The sequence below is a fragment of the Berghia stephanieae genome, chromosome 11 (genome assembly GCF_034508935.2).
Source record: "Berghia stephanieae isolate SIO BIC M18660-M18661 chromosome 11, UCSD_Bste_1.3, whole genome shotgun sequence".
In the NCBI taxonomy this organism is placed as follows: Eukaryota; Metazoa; Mollusca; class Gastropoda; order Nudibranchia; family Aeolidiidae; genus Berghia; species Berghia stephanieae.
The window spans coordinates 33,033,995-33,060,169 of NC_088370.1; the positions used below are offsets into that span (position 1 = coordinate 33,033,995).

At 36.0% G+C, this 26,175-nt stretch overlaps 1 protein-coding gene across 11 annotated transcripts in view; it reads left to right on the forward strand.

The window, feature by feature from the left end:
• LOC144957369 (uncharacterized) overlaps positions 1–26,175 on the forward strand; it is a 69,088-nt gene that overhangs the window by 19,153 nt on the left and 23,760 nt on the right. For 6 of the 11 annotated variants that reach the window (XM_078888575.1, XM_078888574.1, XM_078888576.1 and 3 more), the window contains one exon: positions 4,527–4,565. In XM_078888575.1, coding sequence (XP_078744701.1) covers positions 4,527–4,565 — 39 coding nt within the window. Of the gene's footprint in view, positions 1–4,526; positions 4,566–21,113; positions 21,981–26,175 lie in introns of all 11 variants that reach the window. The other 5 variants (XM_078888566.1, XM_078888569.1, XM_078888567.1 and 2 more) reach the window with 1 other exon arrangement.

The window sequence follows — 26,175 nt, forward strand, 5'->3', positions numbered from 1 at the left end:
ATAAATAAAAATTAACATCACGATTGGTCATATTATTCAGCTTGTTTATAACTTTTGTAAACAAAGCATGGTGATTACATTTATTAAGAAATATCCAATCGTTGGACAGCAACAAATCATGTGATTGATGACCTGGTTGGACGAAAACCAGAATATAGATCGCTCCCATTAATCTACGACGTTCATCACCCAATATTTCACACATTGAGTTGATACTGCTTTTGCTTGCTTTGTTCTCACGAACGACTTCTTGCTGCGTATTGATTGGCTATAATTTACTAATCTAACTAATAATAATGTAAATGTTGCTGCTCGAAGCTTGAAGAAATAAATAACAATGTGAAATTGAATGTTAGCTTCAAATTAATTACGAAAACGGATAGAACGGACGTTTCGGGTTTCCCCCTTATCAACAAAACAGGATGAATGAAACACTACAGATGAATGAGATAATGTGGTAGTGCCGTTGATAAGATCCATCTTAACAACGCTACTACCACATCATATCATTTCATCTGTAGTGCTTCATTCATCCTGTTTGTTGATAAAAGGGAAACACGAAACGTCCGTTCTAACTGTTTTCATAATTAAATTGAAGCTAACATTCAATTTCACATTGCTATATATTTAATCTAATAATATGTTACCAATGTCTCAAAACTGGTGCTGTACTCACTGCACTCTAGCACGCCAAATTCCACAGCAGGCTCTGCAATACGGCACGCTTGAGCAGGCTGGATGACTGAATCTATTGGTTACCTCCCAGATCGAGGCAGTGGGTAACATATTATTGATTTGCTTTTCAACAGTCACCACCAATCAATGACGTTGAATAGATTGCTTGTGTCGCTTTGTGAATGTAATGTTAAATATTTGTTTTGTTGTTTTTTCTTTTCTTTTTCTTTAATCGTATTAATAGATTAAGGCTTTAGTCCAATTTTAGGCCTCCAATTCACCAAATTCCAGATTATAGGCAGATGCTAACATATCATTTATTAGCTTTTGAACATTGACATTTTACAGATTTTGCTTGTGTCACTTTGTGGTTGTAATGTTAATCGTTTTGTTGTTTTTTTTTTATATCTTTTTTTTCTTTAATTGTATATCATAGATTGTAAAATGAGATTGAATGCTAACTTAGAGATTTAGGCAGATGGAATCTTAATTCGTTGATGGTGATTTTAATTGTAGAAGGGGGGGGGGGGTGTGGAGGGAGAGCTGCGAGCGATAGTTTTAGTCATTATGGTTTTGCGTTCAATTTTAGGTTTCACCCAAGTTCACCCAATACCAGATTCAGATGTAGGCAGTTGTTAACATATGTGGTGATCTGGCAAAACCCGTCGGATGTCGGAAAAAATTCGAATCCCATATTATTTCATATTTCAATAGAGGTACTATTTCTGGACAAAATGCAGTTCGAATTTGTAATTATCTCAATTAGGGCCGACGTTTTTTTCACATTTGAAGGGGGGGGGGGGTAAAAAAGTTTTAAACGTAGAAAATAGCTTTTAAGGACAAGATTCACATATTTTATTACGTTTCGATAGAACTCGGGGAAAATACATTAATCAAATTATATATAAGCTTCAATTTGTAAAATCCTTTCGTTATGATGTAGTTGGATGGATAATAAAAACGATGAAGTGAAAGACCTACAATCATGCACGCAGATAATGATTTTTCAACTTTATTCCCTCGTATCCCAAAACATGTCGTGCGACATCCGACGGGTTTTGCCAAATCAGCACACACATCATATCATTTACCAGCTTTTGAACAATCACCATCAACCAATGACATTATAATAGTATGGATCGCTCGCATTACTTGGTGATTTATAATGTATTGCTTGAGCTACATAGTGGTAGTTAATAGGTTTGTTTTGTTTTTTTTCTTTAATGCTATTAATAGATTGCAACACGATATTGAATGTGTCATAAATGTGTTCTGACGATGAAGCACTAACACACTGTGATATTCCATAAACATCTTTTCTTTCATATGTTATTTTCAATGTTGTTCATTATCTGATGGAGCCGGTGGAACGCAGTTCTATTCTGAACGTTTTTTGTTTTTTGTTGGGGTTTTTTTTTTTTTGGTCATTTTTTCTATCATGATTCGTGAAACACTCTCACAACTTTTTATGCCCAAAAAAATGGTTTTGGAAATAACTTAAGAAAGAGAAATTAATTAATTTTTGAAAGAACGAGACAGGGATTGAGACAAACATGGCAGTTTTCTGCATCCTGTTCATGCCGAGTTGTCACCGTTTTTGGGGACGGTGGGTCACATTATTATATCTTCTCACTATTATTCTCAGTGCACAGTGTGTTGTGTGTGTGTGTGTGTGTGTGTGTGTGTGTGTGTGTATGTGTGTGTGTTTGTGCAGATTTTGGGTCCAAGTTGTATGTGACTTGATAAAGTTAATTTTGTTTTATTTCACTTTTATATTGAATTTTTTTTTCACCACCATTAACATAATATTTTATTATCTGTGGCAATACTTTTTATTTATAAACTAGATATGTTTTACTTATTTTTTTTTCACATTATTCAGATAACATGTTTTCATTATCATTATTCGCAATTTAAGTTGTCATAAAAATATAAATTTTAACTCACTCAATCCTAGATTTTTTTCTACTTTTCAAAATTATTGAAAAAAAAATATTTAAAATGAGCATGTACATAGATAGTTTTATTCAACTACCATTAACATGTATAAACTAAAAATATTAACTTTGATACTACGCCTATAATTTGTCTCAGAAAAATATAATAAATAGACATGGGGTAAAAGTAACCCGGGTGAACTACGGATATAGTCGGTGTTAGGGTTGAGTGAGTTAAATCGTGGTATGAATATTCCTACTTTACAAGGAACTTGTTGTCTAAGTGGTAGAACAGTGTATTTAAGTGGAATCGGATAATTAAGGGGTACAGCGTGGCTCAGCGGTGCGGTCATTGCATCGTACCCGAAAGGTGCCGAGTTCGACCACCCGCCGCTGCGCTGTGTGGCCTTGAGTAAGCAACTCGCCTAGTTCACTTTACAGCGCTCCACTTCAGCTGACGCCTGGGTTGTTCCAGTCTTCTCTTGGAATAGACCCTAGAGACAAATTTACCCTATTAGATGAATAAAGGGAATTTACTAAATTAAATTAAATTGAGCTTTTATATAGCGCAATATCCACTAAACGTGCTATTGAATCCTATTGTCCCCGAATTTTCACACCCACTAAACACAAAAATAAACGTTACATCATACTATTCAGCAAAATGAGTTATACAATACAGTGTCAAGTTCTTATAGCTTTTAAAATAATAATTCTTTAAATTTTGTGATGAACACACCAAAAACAAAAAAATCCACTAAACGTGCTCAAAGCGCTTTAGAAAGGGTCCCTGACCAACATCAACACATAACATGTAGAGCGAGACATGACGCCTGTTAGGCGATATTACATTTTTTTTTTCGACAGAGATAACGCTGTTGACGACCAGGTACTCGATTTACAACCGTGTACGATGAGAGAATGTGAGTAATGAGCCTTTTCAAAGGACTGAACTATGCGCCGAGCGAGACTCGAACCCAGGATCTTTCTACCCGAAAGCGAGTGTCGCACCACTAGACATGATATGATAGAATGCGCTTGGCCAAGGAGTTCACAACATTGCCATCCGGAAGTATAACGGACCAAAACACAAACTCTGTGTAACCATGAACTTTTATAGTCTGGTTAATACAGTTTAGTGAGAACAACTCACAAACGCGGATGGCAAAAACAATAACAAAGGCCTGAGTGACGTCATCTGCATACTATCTATAGCCGCAAAGTTGGCATGAAGAGGGTTAAACACGGATAGCATAGTTTGCCAATGATTAGAGTAGAAATTGATTTTTAAATAAAAATAACCGTCAGACACTTGTATTTTGTCTAAGATTAAACGTATGAAAGCTGTGTAGGAAACAATGTTAGATCGTAACCATCGTTATCTTATAGATAGTATGCATATGGCGTCACCAGGCCTTTGTTATTGTTTTTGCCATCCGCGTTTGTGAGTTGTTCTCACTAAACTGTATTAACGACTATAAAAGTTCATGGTTACACAGAGTTTGTGTGTTGGTCCGTTATACTTTCGGATGGCAATGTTGTGAACTCCTTGGTCAAGCGCATTCTATCTATAGCTGACACTAACCAAAAAATAACGTCAAAAGACAAGTCTTTGGTCACAAAACACAACAAATCGTGAGTTAATTTCAATAGTTCAACCAATGGGATCACTTGTTTCCTTGAGCTCTACTTTACTAACGACAACTCACTAGACGCTGTACAAACCTAAAAAATGACGTCAAACTATAAGCCCTGGTTGGTTCTAGTCTCAGGAAATAACGATGGCTACGGTCAGATCAAGAAGTAAAAAAAGGGCATTGAAATGCATAGAAATAGAATTGGTTTGATATTTTCTCTTTTTAAAAAATGAAGTTAATATTTGATTTTTTGTGTATTTTTCTTCTTTTTTTTTAGACTACGATGAAGACTTCGACAGTGAGACTGAGGAAGAAGGTAAGTGTTTTATTTTGTAAACTCTATTTCTCCAACATGAAATAAGAATGGTTTTGTTTTGCTGTTGAACAGGGAAGAAATTACATTGTTGGAATGCTATGAGTGTGATAGAGCAAACAAAGACATTTTGCATTCATTTATTTAAAAAATCATAAAAGCCCTCTCCCCTCCCCCATCTCTCTCTCTCTCTCTCTCTCTCTCTCTCTCTCTCTCTCTCTCTCTCTCTCTCTCTCTCTCTCTCTCTTCTTTCTCCTTCTTCTTTTCTTATCTATTCTTCTCTCTCTCACTCCCCTCCTCTCTCTCTCTCTCTCTCTCTCTCTCTCTCTCTCTCTCTCTCTCTCTCTCTCTCTCTATCTCTTTATCTTTCTATTTATATCTATCTATCTGTCTATCTATCTATCTTTCTATCTCTATCTATCTGTCTATCTATCTATCTATCTATCTATCTATCTATCTATCTATCTATCTATCTGTCTATCTATCTATCAATCTATCTATCTATCTATCTATATCTCTCATTCCCCCCCCCCCCCCTTGTCTAATTTGGCCCACCTCACCCTATCTCCATCCCTCCTTCTCTTCCCCTATATTATCTCATTCTCTAACCATTCTAATCCATTTGACCAATCAAATTTTACAAACTACTGAATGCAAAATGTTTGTGCAAGAACGTCTTCATTAATTTCACCCTAGTTGATTCTATTAATATCACATGACATCATCACTGGATCTGATTCTAATGAAAAAGTCACAGTAGATTTTTTTTTTTAATATCACATGACATCACGAAACTTAATGAAATTAATATCACACGGTGTCACGTTAGATGGTTTATTAATATCACTCGTATTTTTATAAACTGTCAACTTTGTATCTCTCTAAACTGTCAACTTTGTATCCCTCTAAACTGTCAACTTTGTATCTCTCTAAACTGTCAACTTTGTATCTCTCTAAACTGTCAACTTTGTATCTCTCTAAACTGTCAACGTTGTATCTCTCTAAACTGTCAACTTTGTATCTCTCTATACTGTCAACTTTCTACTCTCTAAACTGTCAACTTTGTATCTCTCTAATCTGTCGACTTTGTATCTCTCTAAACTGTCAACTTTGTATCTCTCTAAACAGTCAACTTTGTATCTCTCTAATCTGTCAACTTCGTATCTCTCTAAACTGTCAACTTTGTATCTCTCTAAACTGTCAACTTTGTATCTCTCTAAACTGTCAACTTTGTATCTCTCTAAACAATCAACTTTATATCTCTCTAATCTGTCAACTTTGTATCTCTCTAAACTGTCAACGTTGTATCTCTCTAAACTGTCAACTTTGTATCTCTCTAAACTGTCAACTTTCTACTCTCTAAACTGTCAACTTTGTATCTCTCTAAACTGTCGACTTTGTATCTCTCTAAACTGTCAACTTTGTATCTCTCTAAACAGTCAACTTTATATCTCTCTAATCTGTCAACTTTGTATCTCTCTAAACTGTCAACTTTGTATCTCTCTAAACTGTCAACGTTGTATCTCTCTAAACTGTCAACTTTGTATCTCTCTAAACAGTCAACTTTATATCTCTCTAATCTGTCAACTTTGTATCTCTCTAAACTGTCAACTTTGTATCTCTATAAACTGTCAACTTTGTATCTCTCTAAACTGCCAACTTTGTAATTGCCAAATCTCTACTGTATAATATTGTATATACAAGAAATGTCCCGATTAGGATCTGGATTTAAGAATTAAATAACCGAATACACAATACTCGACGAATGACGAATACCACGACACTTTAAAGTAGTCCTTCAGAGCCAATAGGCCCATTGAGCCGAAGTTTATCCCGGTTTCTATAGCTCGAAACGGACAATAGCAATTGCTTGCCATCCTTTGGATAGGGCGCCAGTCTATCACAAAGTACTTTCCGCCAGATCTAACAAACCGAGCTACACAATCAGAGCTGGGTCAGAGAAGAAAAAAAAATCTCGACAGCACCCGGTATCAATCACGTTCCCATTGCGTGTGAAGCGAGTGCTCTCCCAACTGAACTATACCCCGTCCCACGACAGTTACTCTAACATTAATTCGTGTTTCGTGTGTATTTCGATATGGATTTTTGCTTTTGTTAAAACGCGATGAATGAGACACTAAATACTAAAGAGATGAGAGATTGACCTTTTTTTAATATCTCACATCCCAACACTTGAGCCATAATACAAACATCGCATCGACGTGAAAATTATGTATATTAAGATGAAATAATTAAAAGCTCTGGAATAACCGATGTCAAAAGTGACCACCTGTTACTCCCCCCACCCCGCCTCTACCCAATCCCTTTTCCCTCCCTTTTATTCCTGCTAAACGTTCAATTAATTTGGCTGAAGTTAGACATTGTTAACTGGAGAGATTGTCGGACAGATTGAGGAAATGCAAACTTACAAATAGGCAATACGATACTCGCAGATAAATGATATAGATTAGATAGATTGGTTTAGGTCATATTTGTTTAATCGTAAACAGATTATTACGGTGGATGAATATAGATCTGAGGAAATCATTCTTGATTGTGGGGTTCCCCAGGGTTCAGTACTTGGACCCGTTCTTTTTGTTCTGTACGTTGGCCCCCTGTCTAAAATCATCAGAAGTTTCGGTTTGTCTTACCATCAATACGCAGATGAAACGCAATTGTACTGCGTCTCCAATACGAGAAATTTACAAGAAGTATCAGCTGATTGTAAGAATTGTATCCAAAGTGTTAAGAAATGGATGAATGAGAACAGAATGAAACTGAATGATGATAAGACGGAGGTGTTGTATGTGGGGAACAAGGAGTGGAAAAGTGAAACAGATTTGAAGCTGGGGGGTGCGTCCATTCAAATTGTTGACAAAGCGAAAAACCTTGGCACATTCTTAGACTCTGGACTATCGATGGAGCATCAGGTTAATAATTTGGTTAGATCTCTCTTTTTCCAATTAAAAAAGATTGCTTCCATTAGACGGTTCATATCTGAGGATGTGACCAAACACCTGGTTGTGTCCCTCGTACTTTCGAAATTGGATTATTGTAATGCTCTGTTGTTTGGCGTCTTCAGATTGTCCAAAACAGCGCTGCCAGACTAGTATTCATGAAGCGTAGGTGCGATTCTGCCAGACCTCTGATTCATGACCTGCATTGGCTGTCTGTTGATTAAAGGATTACATTCAAAGCCAGTGTTTTAGTGTATCCTTGTCTTGAAAGTACTGCCCCTTCCTACCATTCGGAACTAATTGAAATATATTCAAAACCCCGCCCCTTACGTCCGGCCAGTGATTCCACCAAACTAGTTGTCCCTATAACATGGGGAATTACTGGAATGAGATCCTTTTCTCATTTCCGACCCGCTATTTGGAACGCCTTACCACAGAGCATTCGTGAAAAACGTTCGCTTAAAACATATCTGTTTTGATGTTAGTAGATGATATGAGAAGCAAGATAGGCCTGGTTTGTGTGTTGTGTGTGTGTGTGTGTGTGTGTGCTTGTGTGTGTGTGAATGAGTATGTTTCAGCCAAAGTAATTTGTAATTTAAGCGCTTAGAGTTTGGTGTCTCTGAGTTATAGCGCTATATAAGTTTTCAGCATTATTATTATTTATAGATAGATTAGATTACATACATAAATCGATGGATAGATAGATATGTAGGTAGTTGATAGATAGATTGATTGATTGATTGATTGATGGATAGCTAGGGATATAGATTGATTGATTGGTTTATGGATATTGATTGATACGAGTAGATGGATTTATAGCTTGATTGATTGGTAGATAGCTTTTTCGATAGATTGATAGGTATATATACTGATTGATTGATTGATTGATTGATTTATAGATAGATGGGTACTGAGCGGAGAATAAGAGACTGGAGACTGGCAAACACAAACGCACAGACACAGATATATATATATATATATATATATATATATATATATATATATATATATATATATAAGAGAGAGAGAGAGAGAGAGAGAGAGAGAGAGAGAGAGACGTAAATACACACAAAGAGAGATAAGTACACAACATTAACACACACGCACACGCAAGTTCACTTCACGCACACACACACACACACACACACACACACACACACACACACAAAGAGAAAGACTAAAAGATGCACTCGTAGTACAAAGAGAGAGGTAGATAGATAGATAGATAGATAGAGAGAGAGATAGAGAGAGAGAGATAGATAGAGAGAGAGAGAGAGAGAGAGAGAGAGAGAGAGAGAGAGAGAGAGAGGTGTAACGTACTCACATTTCGTAAAATTAAATGTCAACCAATAGTTTTGTAATGAGGTATTAAGTTGTTTTTTGTTTGTTTGTTTTTTGTTGTTGTTTTTTTTTTGTGTGTGTTTTCTCTCATGATTGGTGTTAATAATGTGCTAATTGTTTGTTTATTTGTTTTTGTGTTTGTTTGTTTGCGAGTTTTGTCTTTATTAATTGTTCAATATGTATGTGTCTATCTTTGCTCAGTTATTTTTATACTTTTCTATGTGATTTACATTTGTTGAAAGCCATAGAGTTTGGGAAACTGCGACAGATTCCTGTCATTTGTTTTATTTTGAAAATATTTAATGTGTTATGTGTAACCCACCCACTCAAAACGGCGTTATGTCGGGAGAAACTATATGCTGCAAATTGAATTTATGACCACAAATTAAATAGGAAACAAAAATAGTAGTCCTTCAGAACCATGAGGCCAATGGAGCTGGAGTTTATCCAGGGTTTCTATAGCGTGAAACGGGCACTAGCAATTGCTTGTTACCCTTTGGATAGCACGCTAGTCTATCGCAAAGTATTTTCCGCCAGATCTAGCAGACCTAGCTACCCAATCACTGCTGGGTGGACCTGTGCGGGGGAGGGGGGGGGGTTGTCAGAAAAAATTTACATCCCTGCATTAAACCTTTTTTGAAGCGGTAATGACTTATAGATAGTATGCGCTTGGCTAAGAAGCCCATAACATTGTCATCCGAAAGTATAACGAACCAACGCACAGAACTATTTGTAACCTTGAACGTTTGTAGTCTGGTTACTACAATTTAGTGAGAATTACTCATAAATGCGGATGGCAAAAAGAAATAACAAAGACAAGAGTGACGTCAACTTCATGCTATCTATAAGAGGAATGTCAATAGTACTAGTACTGACTTAATCATCGAAATAGCCTATAACAGAGGTAGTTTTTGTTGAATAGTTCCATGCTGTAACATTTCCTATTATAAATACATTACTAACCATCCTAATATTATTATTATGTTTTCATCCTTATGTATAAAAGTCATTTTTCTACTATTAATTAATTAACCCCACACCCTTTTTCAAAAACGTTACGTGTGTATAATTTACTTATTGTTCTTTAACTCACTCAATCCTAAAGATTTTTGCTACTTGTCAAAAATGGAAATAATGTATTAAAAGTGAGCATGTGCATAATATAGTTTTATTCAACAATCATTAACAGACGAAAACTAAAATACATTAGCTTTGATACGAGGCCTATCATTTGTCGCAGAAAGATGTAATAAAAAAGCACGGGGTAAAAGTAACCCCGAGTTTACTACAGATATAGTCGGTGTTATGGTTGAGTGAGTTAAAACTGTTTACACTCGTTTGAATTGCACTCTGTTATGGTTATTTCCATGAAGGACTATGCAGTTATCCTTTATTTCATTGCCATGAAGGACTATGCAGCTATCCTTTATTTCATTGCTATGAAGGATATGCAGTTATCCTTTATTTCATTGCCACGAAGGACTATGCAGCTATCCTTTATTTCATTGCCATGACTATGCAGCTATCCTTTATTTCATTGTCATGAAGGACTATGCAGCTATTCTTTATTTCATTGCCATGAAGGACTATGCAGCTATCCTTTCATTGCCATGAAGGACTGTGCGGCCATGTGGTCTTGTGTTATGACACTCGCTTTCGGATCAGAAGGTCCTGGGTTCGAGCTAGATTCGCTGGGCGCATAGTTGAGTCCTTGGAAAAGACTCTTTACTTACACTCTCTCACCGTACTCAGGTTGAAAATGAGTACTTGGCCGTCAACAGCGTTGTCTCTGTCTGGGTTGTTTCAATGTTTCCTTGGAAGAGACCCTAAACACACATTTCCGTTTGGAGTGAATGAAGGGAATTTATTATTTTTATTTATTATGTTTACTTTTTTTTTAATCAACACTTACTCTACCATTAACATCACTTCAGCACAAATTATAACTCATTAACTGTGCACACATTCCTTTTCAACTAACAGATACTAAATCTTCACATTTAAAGATGTAGTTACTTAACCCTCTCCTTACCAACTATATGAAAATCGTCACATTTGTTACGATACAACCAACATTTTCGTATTCAAATTTCTTTTGTACAGCATAAAATTTAAAGAAAATGAACAGTGTATCTAGAGCATGTTTTGCTTCAGAAATTATTTATCGCAAAAAAACTTTTGTGTTAGTTTGGTGTGAAGTTTTGGGGAAAATCCTGAAAATGGCTGGTAAGGAGAGAATTAAATTGACATTCATTATTTTTTTAATATAAATTTTTCTCACAAAAGTGGTTCTTTAGCGTAGAGACGGAGTTAATGCTGGGTTATATCGTATCAAATGGCCAATAGCAATAATTTTTGCCACCCCTTACATTGGACGTTAATCTATTGCAAAGTTCCTTCGCCATATCCAACATAGAGAATAGAATTATAGTGAAATGTTTTGTAAAAATTGGCTTCTTGGTCCATTCCACACACATTTCAATTTAAAGACCGTTTCGATTGCTCTATTCACATAGTCATTTAAGCAAGCGCCCTAACAAGCCGTAATATGATTTTGTTTCCCATAGAGAATTGTAATATTGTCTTAAAATGATATGATTTGTTGTTGACAAAAAAAAAAGAAACAAACAAACGAGGTTTACTCTCAAATGCTGTTATGAACGAACAAGTCACTGAAAAATAAAAATAAAAATCAACAAAATCAGATTTACCTATTATCCCCATCAAATAGCATCATGCACTAACTTATCTTTGTTTTATTTTGATTTTCGAGGGGGGGGGTTGCTTTTTTGTTGTTTTTGTTGGGTTTTTTTTTGGAGGAGGGAGGGTGGGGGGGAGGGCAGAGACTAATGAGAGAGAGAGAGAGACAAAGGAAAAAAGATGTAATTTTTGAAGTATTCTAAGTTAGCTTTGTATTACTGAAACTGCTTTTTAAACACGCGTCAAGGGGACCAACAATTAACATATGAAGACCTGGATGGAAGAATGACCATAGTCACGTTTTACAAGAACTTGGGAAATCCAATTTTAATCTTTGAAAGTCCCAAAGTCATCCGTAAATAATTTGAAACGATCCCAATTTGTTTTGTGTGAAAAAAGGGCCATTTAACTTTTCATATATTATAGGAGTAATGTTAATGCATTTTTTATTGATTTTTATAAAAGAAAATATTTTGATATGTAGTACATCAACAACTGTTAAACTGTAATTATATACGGTAGAAGTTGCTAATAGTTACATTATTGCTGCGACCATCTACCCAAATATGTTAGCAATTATTATGCAGGCTACTCCGTAGCTGTTCTTAACAATCCATATTATCATACTGCATCACTCTTTAAAAAAAAACACATTTCTGAAATAATTTTGGCCAGAAAACTTGTCCTTCAAATATCGATCGTTTTTAATAGACTTTCATGTTGTCAAAATGTCTGCAACCCGGGTTTTAACGTTTTTGACCAATAAGGTTGAAGGTCCATTTTTGAAGTTATCAATCACAATGTGAAATTGAATGTAAGCTTCAATTAGATATACGAAAACAGATAAAATTGACATTTCGGGTTTCTTCTTTGTCAACAAAACAGGATGAGTGAAACACTACAGACGGTTCGTCCGTAGTGTTTCATTCATCCTGTTTTATTGACAAAGGGGAATCCCGAAACGCTGTAGTGTTTCATTCATCCTGTTTTGTATCAAAAAGGGGAAACCCGAAATATCCATTTTATCTGTTTTCGTATATTAAATTGAAGCTTACATTCAATTTCACATTGTTATTTATTTCTTCGAGCTTCGAGCAGCAACATTTACATGTTTGAAGTTCCAGATTTCAGAGTTTTTGATAAGACGTAGGTCATTTTTATCAATCGAGATTTGAAAGACGAGATTTCAGCCAATAACTTTTAACTCAATCAATCCTAGAGATTTGCTACTTTTCAAAATTGGAAAAAAAAATGTATTAAAGATGAGCATGTGCATAGATAGTTTTATTCAACTACCATTAACATGTAAAAACTATAAAACATTAGCTTTCATACTACGTCTATAATTTGTCTTCGAAAAATGTAATAAATGGGCATAGGGTAAAAGTAACCCCGGGTAAACTACGGATATAGTCGGTGTTAGGGTTGAGTGAGTTAAAATGTGTTGTTTTATTTTCCTCCCGAGTTTGGCAGTAAACGTGACCCTTCGTGTCAAAACGGTATTATGTCAGGATGGACCAGATGTTAAAAAATCGAATTACAGTTAAACTGGTCAAAAATGTGAAACGTTGGTATTTAGCACAGTAAAATATGATATTCCTTCTCCTCTATAAAGCATATAAACTCAACTTAAGCATGATATTTATGGCTACAAATCCCATTTTAAGCATCTTAATCACCCCGACTTAATACCGTTTTGAAACGAGGGGTCACAAATAGGAATGTTTTTAACGTCCTCCTCGTTCGCCATTTATTTCAGGGTGAATTTGGCCAGGAAGCTTTGAGTCAACAGACTACTACATCTCCCTTCTCTGGGATCACTTTGATTTGATCTGTTTTACTAACAATAATAATGACAACGATACATATTATTATTATTATTATTATTATTATTATTTATTATTATTATTATTATTATTATTATTATTATTATTATTATTATTATTATTATTATTATTATTGTTATTATTATTGTTATTATTATTATTATTATTATTTATTATTATTATTATTATTATTATTATTATTATTATTATTATTATTATTATTATTATTATTATTATTATTATTATTATTATTATTATTATTATTATTATTATTATTATTATTATTATTCTCCACTGTCCATGATTTTTTGTATATTACTATTCGTTGCTTATCGTTGTGGTGTGTGATGGTGATGGTGTTGTATTTGTTGCGTGTTCTTTTTACGATTGTTGTGGACTTTTATACATACTCGGATATTTATGACCTTTTTTTTCTAGTTTTAATAACATCTACGATGTTAAGTTTTCAGTATCGATTCTTGTCTCCTGAAGTTGCCCAGCCAGCATAACATGCGTTTCGAATGACCTAGTTCAACTTCATATTTCGATGGATTTAGATAAGGACTATATATGAAAATTTGATGTCATTGGTATAAACTTTAATTGGAAGAAATTTCCAGGGCAAAAAATTAGGGGGGGGGGGGGGGGGGGGGGGGGGGAAACAACCTATCCTCTGGATACAGAAGTTTGCTTATACAATCTGAAACTATGTATTTTTTTTTTTATTTTGATTCTTTTACTTTTACTTTTCATTTTATTTTCTTTCTTAATTTTCGTATTTTTTCCAGGAAGGAGAAAGAAAAATATCATGAAATTGTCTCGCGTTAAATACTAGACTTGTCATTTCAACATACACACTTCCTCCCGACTTCCCTCCCCCCTCCTCTCACACATTTACTCTCTCTCTCTCTCTCTCTCTCTCTCTCTCTCTCTCTCTCTCTCTCTCTCTCTCTCTCTCTCTCCCTCTCTCTATTTCTCCCCCCCCCCACCCATTGAGTCGTTCTGTATATTCCTCTCTATCTGTCTTAAACGATATATCTATCTAGCTGCCTATCTACCCGTCCATCCATCTGTCTATCTATCTATCTATCTATCTATCTATCATCTATCTATCTTTCTATTTATCTATCTGTCCGTCTCTCTCTCTCTCTCTCTCTCCCTCTCTCTCTCTCTCTCTCTCTCTCTCTCTCTCTGTGTGTGTTTGTGTGTGTGTGTGTGTGGATTTTTTAGTCCATGATTCTGTCGTCCATTTCTATGTTGACAAACAACGTCATACTGCATGAGCACACCTTTGAGATATAAATAACTCTATATTGTTATGATTATAACACGCCAAAATAAATTATATTTAACCCTTTCCTTACCAATCATAGGAAAATCGTCACATTCGTTACGATGCAACCGATAATTTTCTCATTCTGGTTTCTTTTGTACATCACAAAATATAAAGAATTGCTTTGATTACAGCTATCAATACTAAACACTGTGTTGTAGAGCTTACTTGTTACTTTTTTGTTTGAGTAAGAAAAGTCTATTTTTGTGCTGGGTGGGTGTGAATTTTCAGGGGAAATTCTAAAAATACCTGGTAATTAGAGTTAAATAATGAAAAAAAAAAATTAAAGCGTCGATCCCGCTACTGACAGGTCTTCTGTGTCGACAACGTTAAAGGTTATTCCCTTGTGTATTGTCGATCATTTATTGATGTTGTGCGATGTGTATTTTTTCATTAGTTATTTTAAAAATACTTACACAAATGGCTTTACTGATTACCTGAAAAGTTAACAACGAATCAAAGTTTGCCGCCATTTTATAAAAAAGCATTGATTGTTTATGTTTGACTTTTAACGTGCAACAAATCATAATATAGGGTAATGGGGTTTTCAAAAAGGGTAACTAGATATATAATTTGTGACCCGAGGTCTCAAAACGATATTATGTCGGGATGATTTGGATACTAATAGTTGACTTTAGATGAGAGTTTGATTTGAATTTCTGGCTAAATTCACGAGTTTTATTAGGGAGAATGATCGGAGTTTCTGACCTTATTGCAAAAGCTATATAGATAGTATGCGCTTGGCTAAGAAGCTCACAACCTTGCCATCCGGAAGTATTACGGACCAACACACAAAAAACTATGTGTATCCATGAACTTTTTAGTCTGGTTAATACAGTTTAGTGAGAATTACTCATAAACGCGGATGGTAAAAACAATAATAAAGAGCTGAGTAACGTCAACTTCATTCTATCTATACATGGTTCTGATAATTTAAATGTTAAATTCACTTTTCATTGTCCGGCTCTTCCCAACATAATACTAGATTGTAACGATGGGTCACACACCATGATATTTCAAATATCACATATATAGATATATCATATTATAACATGCTACGTCGTATTTCCCACTAATTTTTGTTATCAGTTTGATGCTTTGGATGATATTTATTTGTGACTGTAAATAATGGCTAAAGGATTGTTTTCTTCTTCTTCTCCTCATCACCTCTCTTCTTCCCCTTTCCCATCCTCTTCCTCCTCCTCCTCTAACTCCTCCTCCTTCTCCCACTTTTTCTTCTTCTTCTTCTTCTTCTTCTTCTTCTTCTTCTTCTTCTTATTATTATTATTATTATTATTATTATTATTATTATTATTATTATTATTATTATTATTATTATTATTATTAATATTCCCCCCCCCCCAACCCCCTTACAGTGTTGTTTACTTCTATTATCGTTTGTGTTTGCCATTTTTGTTGTGCTTTATTTGCTTCGCGGATACAATCATAAATGACTGTTTTTAACGATGTTAATTTGCATTTGAGTGTGTTCAAAAGCGTAGTCGCGAAAATGTACATGTGTGTGTGTATTTGTGTGTGTGCGTGTGGGGGGGGGGGGGTGTATTTGTGTGGTCATTTGTGTCCGCATGTTTATTTTGTACACGCCAAACCCAAATACGTTGTCATAATATTTTTATAGATTTATTGTCGTGGCGTTGTTATGGTGGTGTGGATAAACCCTAATGGTTTTGTTTTGAACACCAATGCATGGTAATACGGATTGCAATCCTTTACTTTGATCATAATTCTCCACATCGCTTGAATTGACCTAGGAATATATTTTGACTTTAAGCACCTCGCGGCTATCGCAATTCTGCTGACGCCTGGGTTATTTCAGTCTTCCCTTGGAATAGACCCTAGAGACTAATTTCCCCTATGGGATAAATAAAGAGAATTTAAAAAAAAAAATTTTTAAAATTTAAAATCACCTTCATTTTGTCAAAACCTCTCAAACATGAAATCTCTGATTTGATTTTTGGCAAGATGTGAGGACCATTGATGAGTTTTCTGGCATGTATTTTTTTTGTTTTTGTTACAGAGTAAAGCTAAATAGTTTTGAAATGCTTTGTGTAAACACGATATACGAATAACATTGTCAGTTGTTAGTTTGATTGATGCTTATAATTCTTCAATATTTTACGACGTGACTTTCAAATCCCGCTAAGTCACGTCATATCCCGATAGAAAACGAGATAAAACTATCAAGCAACATATTGGGACTCCATACTACGTGAAGCATATATGCAGGTCTGACACCCGAACGCAATTAAACCCTCTCCTTACCACCTATAGGAAAAATCGTCATATTCGTTACGATACAATCAACATTTTCTTATTCTGATTTAATTTTGTTATAGTTATAGCCATAAAAACTCGACACTGTTCTGCAGAGCTCATTTTTCTGAACAAAATATAGAATATACTCGCTACTGACTTGTCTGTTTGAAAAATCTATTTTTGTGTTGGGTGGGTATGAAGTTTCCGGTAAAATTCTGAAAATAACTGGTAAGGAGAGAGTTAATGGTCTAGTTTAACATTGTTGTAATGGACAATATTTTGCTTCATTTTTTTGCAATTTCCATTACAACAGTGAACTCATAATGCATTGGGTTATCAGACCTGCAAATAAGTACACGTCGACTTCATAGAATCATCAGAGAAATTGTCATTTTAAAAAACGCTCGGGGTATCTTCTTTAATAAGGAAAACATGTATTTTCCTCCTGAGGTTACTACAGAAATGGCAGAAAATCAGTTGTTTTTTTTTTTCTTCCTAAATGATAAGATTTCGACTTGGCAGGTTTTGAAATCCACCTCACATTTGCTTTTAAATTTCGAAGGATTTTTTTTCCATGCCACTGTTGATTGGTTATGATGTAGTATTTTTTTTTTCCTTTTTTTAAATGATTGTTCAATGCAATAAAGTTTGGTGTAGATGAAAAGAGATCTGATTTCTTTTCTTTTTTTTTTGAGTTTCCAACTAGATATTTATTTAGGAGGGAGCGGGGCTGCGGGGGGAGGGGATGTGGCGGTAGGAAGGGTGCTAAAAATAAGGACTATGATATTGATTGTTAGTTACGCCCGTCAAAATAAGAGAGGTTGGCTGTTCAGGCCTGTGGATGTTTGCATCGATGAGGAATTTGGTGATAACAGAAAATGAATTGAGTAGAAAAGTGCCAGAAGACAATAGAGAATTTTTTTTTTTTCGCGACGATGGGGACTCGTACCCACGAACTTACTGATACGACAACTCCGCCTGGCCGTGAGAGGGACGCTAATGGCGTCGACTGCATAGCGTCACTTTCACGCCCAGGCTGAGTTGTATCGGTGAGGTCGTGGGTTCGAACGCCATCGCCGCGAAAAAATATAATATTCTCTCTTGTCTTCTGGTACTTTTCTACTCACTTCATTTTCTGTTATCAACAACATAAGTGCCATTCATTGGAGAGAGAGAGAGAGAGAGAGAGAGAGAGAGAGAGAGAGAGAGAGAGAGAGAGAGAGAGAGTCAGAGAGAGAGAGTCAGAGAGAGAGAGAGAGAGAGAGAGAATTTTGTTCCTTGACTTAAAAGACGTTTCTTTTCTTATTCTGATCGTGTTGATGTTAAAAGCTCAATCGTTTTTCTTCTACTGCTTCACTCCGACATAATACGAGATACGGGTCAAGTCATATAATATACTGACCTATTGACTTAAATATATATATAATCAATATATTATGGAATACTTTGTAACCATCAGGTCAATCAACATGAAGATTTCCGCATCTTTTTAAAAGTTCTAAACTATCTCTTGAGTTTGAGCTTTTATATAGCGCTATATCCACTAAACGTGCTCAACGCGCTTTACAAGGGGATCCTGGCCAACCGCGACATTTAACATGTAGGACGTGAGATAAAGCCTGTTAGGCCATATTACTTTTTTTTTTTAACGGACAGAGACAACGCTGTTAACAGCCAGGTACTCATTTTACACCCTGAGTACGGTGAGAGAATGTTAGTGGTTTTTCCAAGGACTCAACTATGCGCCGAGCGAGGCTCGAAGCCAGGACCTTCCGGTCTGAAAGCGAGTGTCATACTACAAAACCACATAGCCGCTGTCCATCCTTATTCATTCCTTTAGATTGTCCACCCAGCACTTTGTTTGCCGTCTCCTCTTCTGAGAGGCAGGAGGCAGCAAAAGGAAACATACATATATATTTTTGATTATTAAACTCTCTCCTTTTACCTCCCTTCGAATAGCATGTTCTCCTGGTTGAAAACTGTTCACGTCTTAGGGCTAACCCACACCGGAGACTGACTCCGACGACCCGGCACTGCCGTCCTCTGTCGTCTTCCGGATAAAAACGTCGGGCACGGACAAAATACTAAGAATAAAGAGAAGAGCCACCAGACCTACCCATACCAAGCACCCAACGTCCTCTGCCGTTTTTTTTTTTCGAGCTTGATATGGATAGGTCTTGCGGCTCTTCTCTTTATTCTTAGTATTGTATCTGTGCCCGATGTCTTTATCCGGTAGACGACAGAGGACGGCAGTGCCGGGTCGTCGAAGTCAGTCTCTGGTGTGGGCTAGCCCTTAGGCCTTAAGAAGCCGCCTTAGCCCATTTTAATCAAGGACAATTTCATATATTATTATTAAGTGTGTTGACTATTTGCCTTGTGTGGAATGACATGATTAAAGAAACACATTTAAGATTGACGTTTGTTTGCTTGTTTCACGTTTTGCATGGCGATGTGTAATCACTTGTTTTTTTTGTGAGTTTTTGTTTTGCACACTTCACCACAGCAACTCTAACCTTAGACCGGACTTCACCTTCATTCTGATCATCACGTTTTCAACGAGAAGGTTAGTAAAGATTCACCATTTATTTGACAGACCGTTTCCTTCTGAAACATTACGGGGTTTCCCTTTATCAACAAAACAGGATGAATGAAACACTACATACGAATGAGATAATGTAGTAGTGGAGTTGTTAAGATGAATTCATTATTATTATTAATAATGATAATAATAATAATAATAATAATAATAATAATATAATAATAATAATAATAATAATAATAATAATAATAATAATAATAATAATAATAATAATAATAATAATAATAATATAATAATAATAATAATAATAATAATAATAATAATAATAATAATGATAATAATAATAATAATAATAATAATAATAATAATAATAATAATAATAATAATAATAATAATAATAATAATAATAATAATAATAATATATAATATATAGATAATAATAATAATAATAATAATAATAATAATAATATAATAATATATATGAATATGATATATATGATGATGATGATATGATGATGATGATGATGATGATGATGATGATGATGATGATGATGATGATGATGAGATAATATGATAATAATAATAATAATAGATAATAATAATAATAATAATAATAATAATAATAATAATATAATAATAATAATAATAATAATAATAATAATAATAATAATAATAATAATAATAATAATAATAATAATAATAATAATAATAATAATAATAATAATAATAATAATAATAATAATAATAATAATAATGCACTTTATTCATCCGAAAAGGAAATTTTTGTAATGATTATAGCTGATTACAAGATAAAACGATTGTTCCTTTATTAATAAATGACAGGTACAGTTCGTCTCCCCCCTGCTTTAATTCCAGTCATTTACATGCCTTTGACATATTATCGTCATGGACCTAACTTAATTATTGACCTGTATACATAAATACACATTAAGATTAAATATCAATGCGTTCTGTCTGCCAAAACTAAATGTAACCAACATACAAATAAATGTATTAACCTAATTTAAATGCACGATAAAGAGTTACTAAGAATTCATTGACAATTGATCACTTCTATGGTGGTCTAAAAACAAAATGTTGACAGGTGTCAACCTCAAATCGTCCATGAAATTAAAACAAATTAAGTTGTATGAAAACTATGATTACTTATTTTTGTCATCTCAACTATAACCTTACTTATATATATATATATATATATATATATATATATATATATATATATATATATATATATATATATATATATATATATATATATATATATTATTGATTTGATTGATTCGCAAAGTACCATATTTAACTGATGGAACACTTACTATCATATATATTGTTCAAAAGGACCATTGCTACATTAAAAGATACAGGAGATAATTTTTAAATGCTAATAAACATCGAGTTCCATTTTAAAATTTTTTATAATGTATCATTACAGATATACGCATTAGGTTATATCTACAGAATGTTCGATATTATTTATCACTTTATAATAATTAAAACCGAATGATTTAATTAAGTCATTTACTAATCTAATCTCTGTTTCTTCTCACTGCTACACAGGTTATATTTACAACGAAGCTTACAATAATGAAAGAGGAGGCAGTAGTGAGAACGACTACGAAGACGATTTCGACAACGATGACGATGATGATTCCAGGAAAATCGCGATGAGAGATGCCGCAAATGTCATCAGGGCCGCCAACAGACTCATCAAAGAGTCTGCCATCAACGCTGAAAAAGTGAAGAAAGATAATATAGATAATAATGCTGATGACAAGAGAGGAGAAAGAACCAAACGTCGAGAATCGAGTGACAAGAGACGAGGTAAACGCGACGATGAGCGGGATGATGACGATTACAACGACGATAGTCATCAAGAGGAAGAGGAATATGAAAAACACGGTAGCCAAAGAAAACAGCATTATTCGTCCATCAGCAGCATAGGCGAGGACGAAGATTACTACGCCTACAAAGAACGCATGATGAAGAAGCTTGAAGAGCAAGAAAGGAAAATGAATAAGAAGAAGAGAAGCGGCGATGGAAAGACGAAAAAGTCTCCTTCCAAAGTCGACGATAAAGAGGACTCTCCCAGAAAGCAGCAGCAGGTGGACAAGAATGGAAAGAAAATGTCATCCACCTCGAGTGCCTTAGGACAAGCCGAACCGGTTGAGGCCGGTTCTGGGAATCGCGAGAAAAGGAAAGGAAAAGGCGGGAAGAGAGCGACAAAGGGAAACAACGACGGCGAAGAGGAAGGAAGCGGAAGCGATGTAAGAGATACAGCTGATGAGGTGTCAGAGATTGAGTCTGAGATGGCGGCGGCCTCCCCACGTAAAGCGGACTCGGTCACGAACTTGGCCGGTCCTGAAATGAGCGGAAACAGCAAGACATCGTCATCGGGCAAAGGTCAAGACAATTCTGAAGGGGAAGGTAAGACTAATGATAAAATGGAGGGTGGATGTAAAGATGGGGATATCGCATTTGTTAAAAATGACAAAGGGACCAGATCAGGTATCAAAGACAGTGCCAAAAATAAAAATAACAATGTAAAGGCTAGTCCAATATTGACAAAGGTTGTCAATGAAAATAAAGCTGAATCTAAAATAGACATGTCTTCAGGGATGATAGGTTCTGAGAGTAAAGGAGAAGATGTGAAAGAAATTGGGGAGGGAAATGTTGATGGGCATGATAAAGCAGGTCAAGAATTTCATGTTGATTTGTATCCTAAAGAGTCGATAGATAGAGCTGAAGACGATTTTAATGAAAATATTAAACGCGATGAAGACAACGATAGAGGTGTGGCGAAAGAGGAAGGAAAAATAAGGCATTCTAAAAGGTATGGTGAGGGCAGTGAAGGTGAGGATGTTATGGATTTGCGAAGGGGCGATAAATGGGCGATAAACTCTGATAAAGGGAAAGGGTCTCCGAAAAATAATAATCGACAAAGTAGTAAACATGTGGTTAAGCGTCCGAAAGAGGGATTGAAACAAAAACACATTTCAAAAGTTGAAGCGGAGAGGGATGAATACGTCGATGCTGGCGCCGGATTTGTTGGGGTTCAAGGTGGGCAGAAAAGCGCCAAAAGAAGTCCTCGGAGCAAAGGATCACATTTTGAAAGTGAAACTGTGGCATTCCCGATGATGAAAACGGGGCAAAACCCTTACCTGAGGGAGCAAGAGAAGGAAAATGCTGTACAGCATCGTATGAAGTCAGACTCGTTTTCAAAAAGAGCTGAGGACAAAGAGAAACGGCAAGGAAGATTTATCCGTGATTTGAGTCCAGAGACGAAAGTCATACGTGGATTTGTTGGAGATGATGGAAGTGAGGGTGAAGATGAGGATGAGACCTATTCCAAAATAAATCTTCTTGATGGGAGAGCAAACACATCGGATTCTGAGATGGAGACTGTTGGTAATAAAGACTATATATTGTCAAACGGAAAGCAATCCCGTCCTCTTAAAAAACAATGCACTTTCGATTTGTCAAATCAGTACTGCCCGTGGGACGATGATGAAGCGGAAGACAGGCCAAATTATCGCGTTCTTATCAATGTTGGAAGGGAAAGGGATCGGGAAAAATCAAAGATTAAGGCTATTATTCGACAGAAAAGAGTTGAAGAAAAGAAAGAGAAGAAAATTAGAATCGTCGAAGATACGAGAGGTGATGGAGACACAGAGGATGGTTTAGGAAACTCTTCTCAACACAGATCGGTAATAATGGAAGAAGATGAAGGGCACGATATAGAAGTTAAAGTTCATAACCCACATCACATATCTATGAGTAAAGATTATAACAACTGTCACAACACAAATGGCGAAAGATATCAAAGAGAACATCGACAGAACAACTTGCAAAACCATCACCACACCTTCTCCGAAGAGCCCCCGCTCAGCACAAATAAGACGGGTTCGAGAAATACCCCAATGCAAGCTGTGGCTTCTAGTGATAGCCCGGGTGGAAATGGTGACGACTATGACGATGATTTTATGTACAGCTCTGACGAAGATCATTCCAACGCTGACGACGATGGCATTGAGGCAAATCGAAGCGGTAATAATCAAGTTGAAGGTAGCAACAACCCCGAGACCTGGTACAGAGTGCCAGAAGCAGCTAATATGGTTCAGTCAGAAGAATTCCTTGGAGCAACTGAAGAGATACATCGTACAAAATACGTCAATGACGAAGAACAGCGATACACCAAAAACCAACGGGCGTTTAAAGAATCGCCCGATGTTGATAATGAGTTTGTGAAGAAAACAGGTGGGGTGGTGTCTGTTTTAACGGCAAAGCCTCTCAACGACGAGGACGCCTCAAATAATAATCCCGGAATCCTTTCTTTCTCTGTGAACAAACAGGGTGAGAAATATACTTCTTCAAATGATATTTTGCCTACACTTGATGAGAAAGAAACACATTCCGATAGTCAAAAGTCAATGCAAGTCAAAGATATTGAAAATTGTGACAATGTATTGAATGGCCACATGGTTGTTGGAGAAAATGACCAGAAAGAAATGGTAAAATCAAATAACATTTCTTCAAATTTGGAAATGTCAAAGGGGGCAACCAATGATTGTCAACATTCCCATCGCACAGAGGCTGATAGTAAAACAGTTTACAATGAATATAACGAAGGCAGCGGTGATGCAAGGAGCGCCATTCAAGATGGGCTTTCAGAAAAGCAAGTTGGAGAAAAGTCTTCCAATCAAGAAAATGTTGGTGATATTTCAGATGTTGACGAGAATCAGCCTGAAAACGGACGACGAGATAGCAACTACATGGCCGATCTGAGTTCTGGGAGTTTGTCGGAGTCGGGCGGTACGCAGAGTAGCAGTAGAAAAGTAGAAGGTAGAAATGTCCGAAAGAAGAAGAGGAAGGATAGAAAGAAAGCTGAAAATAATACAGTAAGCGTTGTTGGAGGTGTTGATGTAGTCGATGGTGATAAAGACATCGATTATAAAGAGCAGGGAGAAGAGGATTATGACTTGAAGGGAATATCAAAAGGCAGGGTGGCAGAATTACAGAGAGAAGACAGAAAATTCTCGTCAGGGTCTATTCCTGACGTCATTATAACCAGTGCTGATGAGAGTTGTGAAATGAAATTTGGGCTTGATGATATTATGTGCGACGATGTTGTAGATGGGGACACTGATAAGACCAAGACGGAACATGTTGGAGAGAAAAGTAAAACAGAAACATTGGACGATGAAAATGTCAGTGATGGTGGAGTGAAAGGTAAATCGACCGTTGTAGACACGACTGAAAACGATGATAACAATACGGCTCTTGATGGTTTAGATGGATCTGCTTCACCAACTGGTGGCACGAACGGCAAGAAAGTTGTCCTAGAGTTGCAGAGTGCTCTTTGTGACGATGAAAGCTCTGCCGACGATGTCAGTGGAATTGACGCTCTCATAGAAGTTTTAGAGGATCAGCTTGCCGATTCAGAATCCCAAAAATCAATGAATGGGAAAAATCAAGAGAATCAAAAAATTAGTGGCGCGTCTTCTCCACATATCAAACAAAGTGGATCTGGAGTAAATATGGAAACTACTGACAATAGCAATGATAAAAATCCCGATTCTATCTCAGCTGATTCTGAGACTACTACAAATAAAGATGAAAAATATTCGGACATCAACGAGTTGAAATCAAGCGGAATTGGCGCTGGTTCGTCAACTGTAATTTATGGAGGCGGAGCTGATGAGGTGGAGACTCTGGTTTCCATGAATAACGCGACTGTTTCCGACGAAGACGCGGAAGAAATTGAAAAAGAATCCTCCAAGAACAAACCTGGATCTAGGATACAAAGACAGGGCTCCGTAGATTTGGAGAGCAATTCAAGTCCGTCACAGTCCGAGAATATGGAAGACCTGGACCATCAAGCAGAATTGATAGTGTCCAAGATGTTGTCATCAATCAACCAAATGGCTGGTTTAGATCCTGACATTTTGAAAGAGTCTTCATCACATAAACAATCTGACAAAGGTATCATTTATGGAAATGAATCCTCGGACATCAAACCGAAGGAAGAATTATCAGAAGACGCCAAACTGGAATCAGAAGTCTCAGATTTATTACTAAAAGCCTTCCCGATTGCCGAAAACGAAGTCGAAAAAGAAATTATCGGCGAAAATATTGGTGAAAATAAAGAACTCCCGGCTTCACCTACCTCTACTCCTTCAACTCCTTCCGGTCGAAAGAGCAGTCTGACAACCAATCAGGATTCAGCTCATATCGAGCGTCGGCGGCAGCGGAAGTTGACAGTGTCATTTGCCGTGGACGAGAGTCAGGAAAATGGTCATGCCAAAAAGACATCGGAAGAAAACGCGGAGGAAGACGAGTTTTACTCGTGGGAGGAGGCAGCAGACAGCGAGAAGGAGGAAGAGTATGAACAACTAGAACGGGAATTGGAAAGAGCTTTGTGTGGTAGCAAGAGGTGATTGCTCACGTATTTTCAATTTTATGAAGTGAGAATTTCATAGCAAGTATGCGTCGACTATAAAGAAATATGAGAATTAGTTATCACACGAGCGACATGATATAGAAATGATATGAAATATCTTCCGAGTAGTCTTCTATGACTTGGGATCGAACATCAGACATGCTATCAAATAGTCGTCCAAAG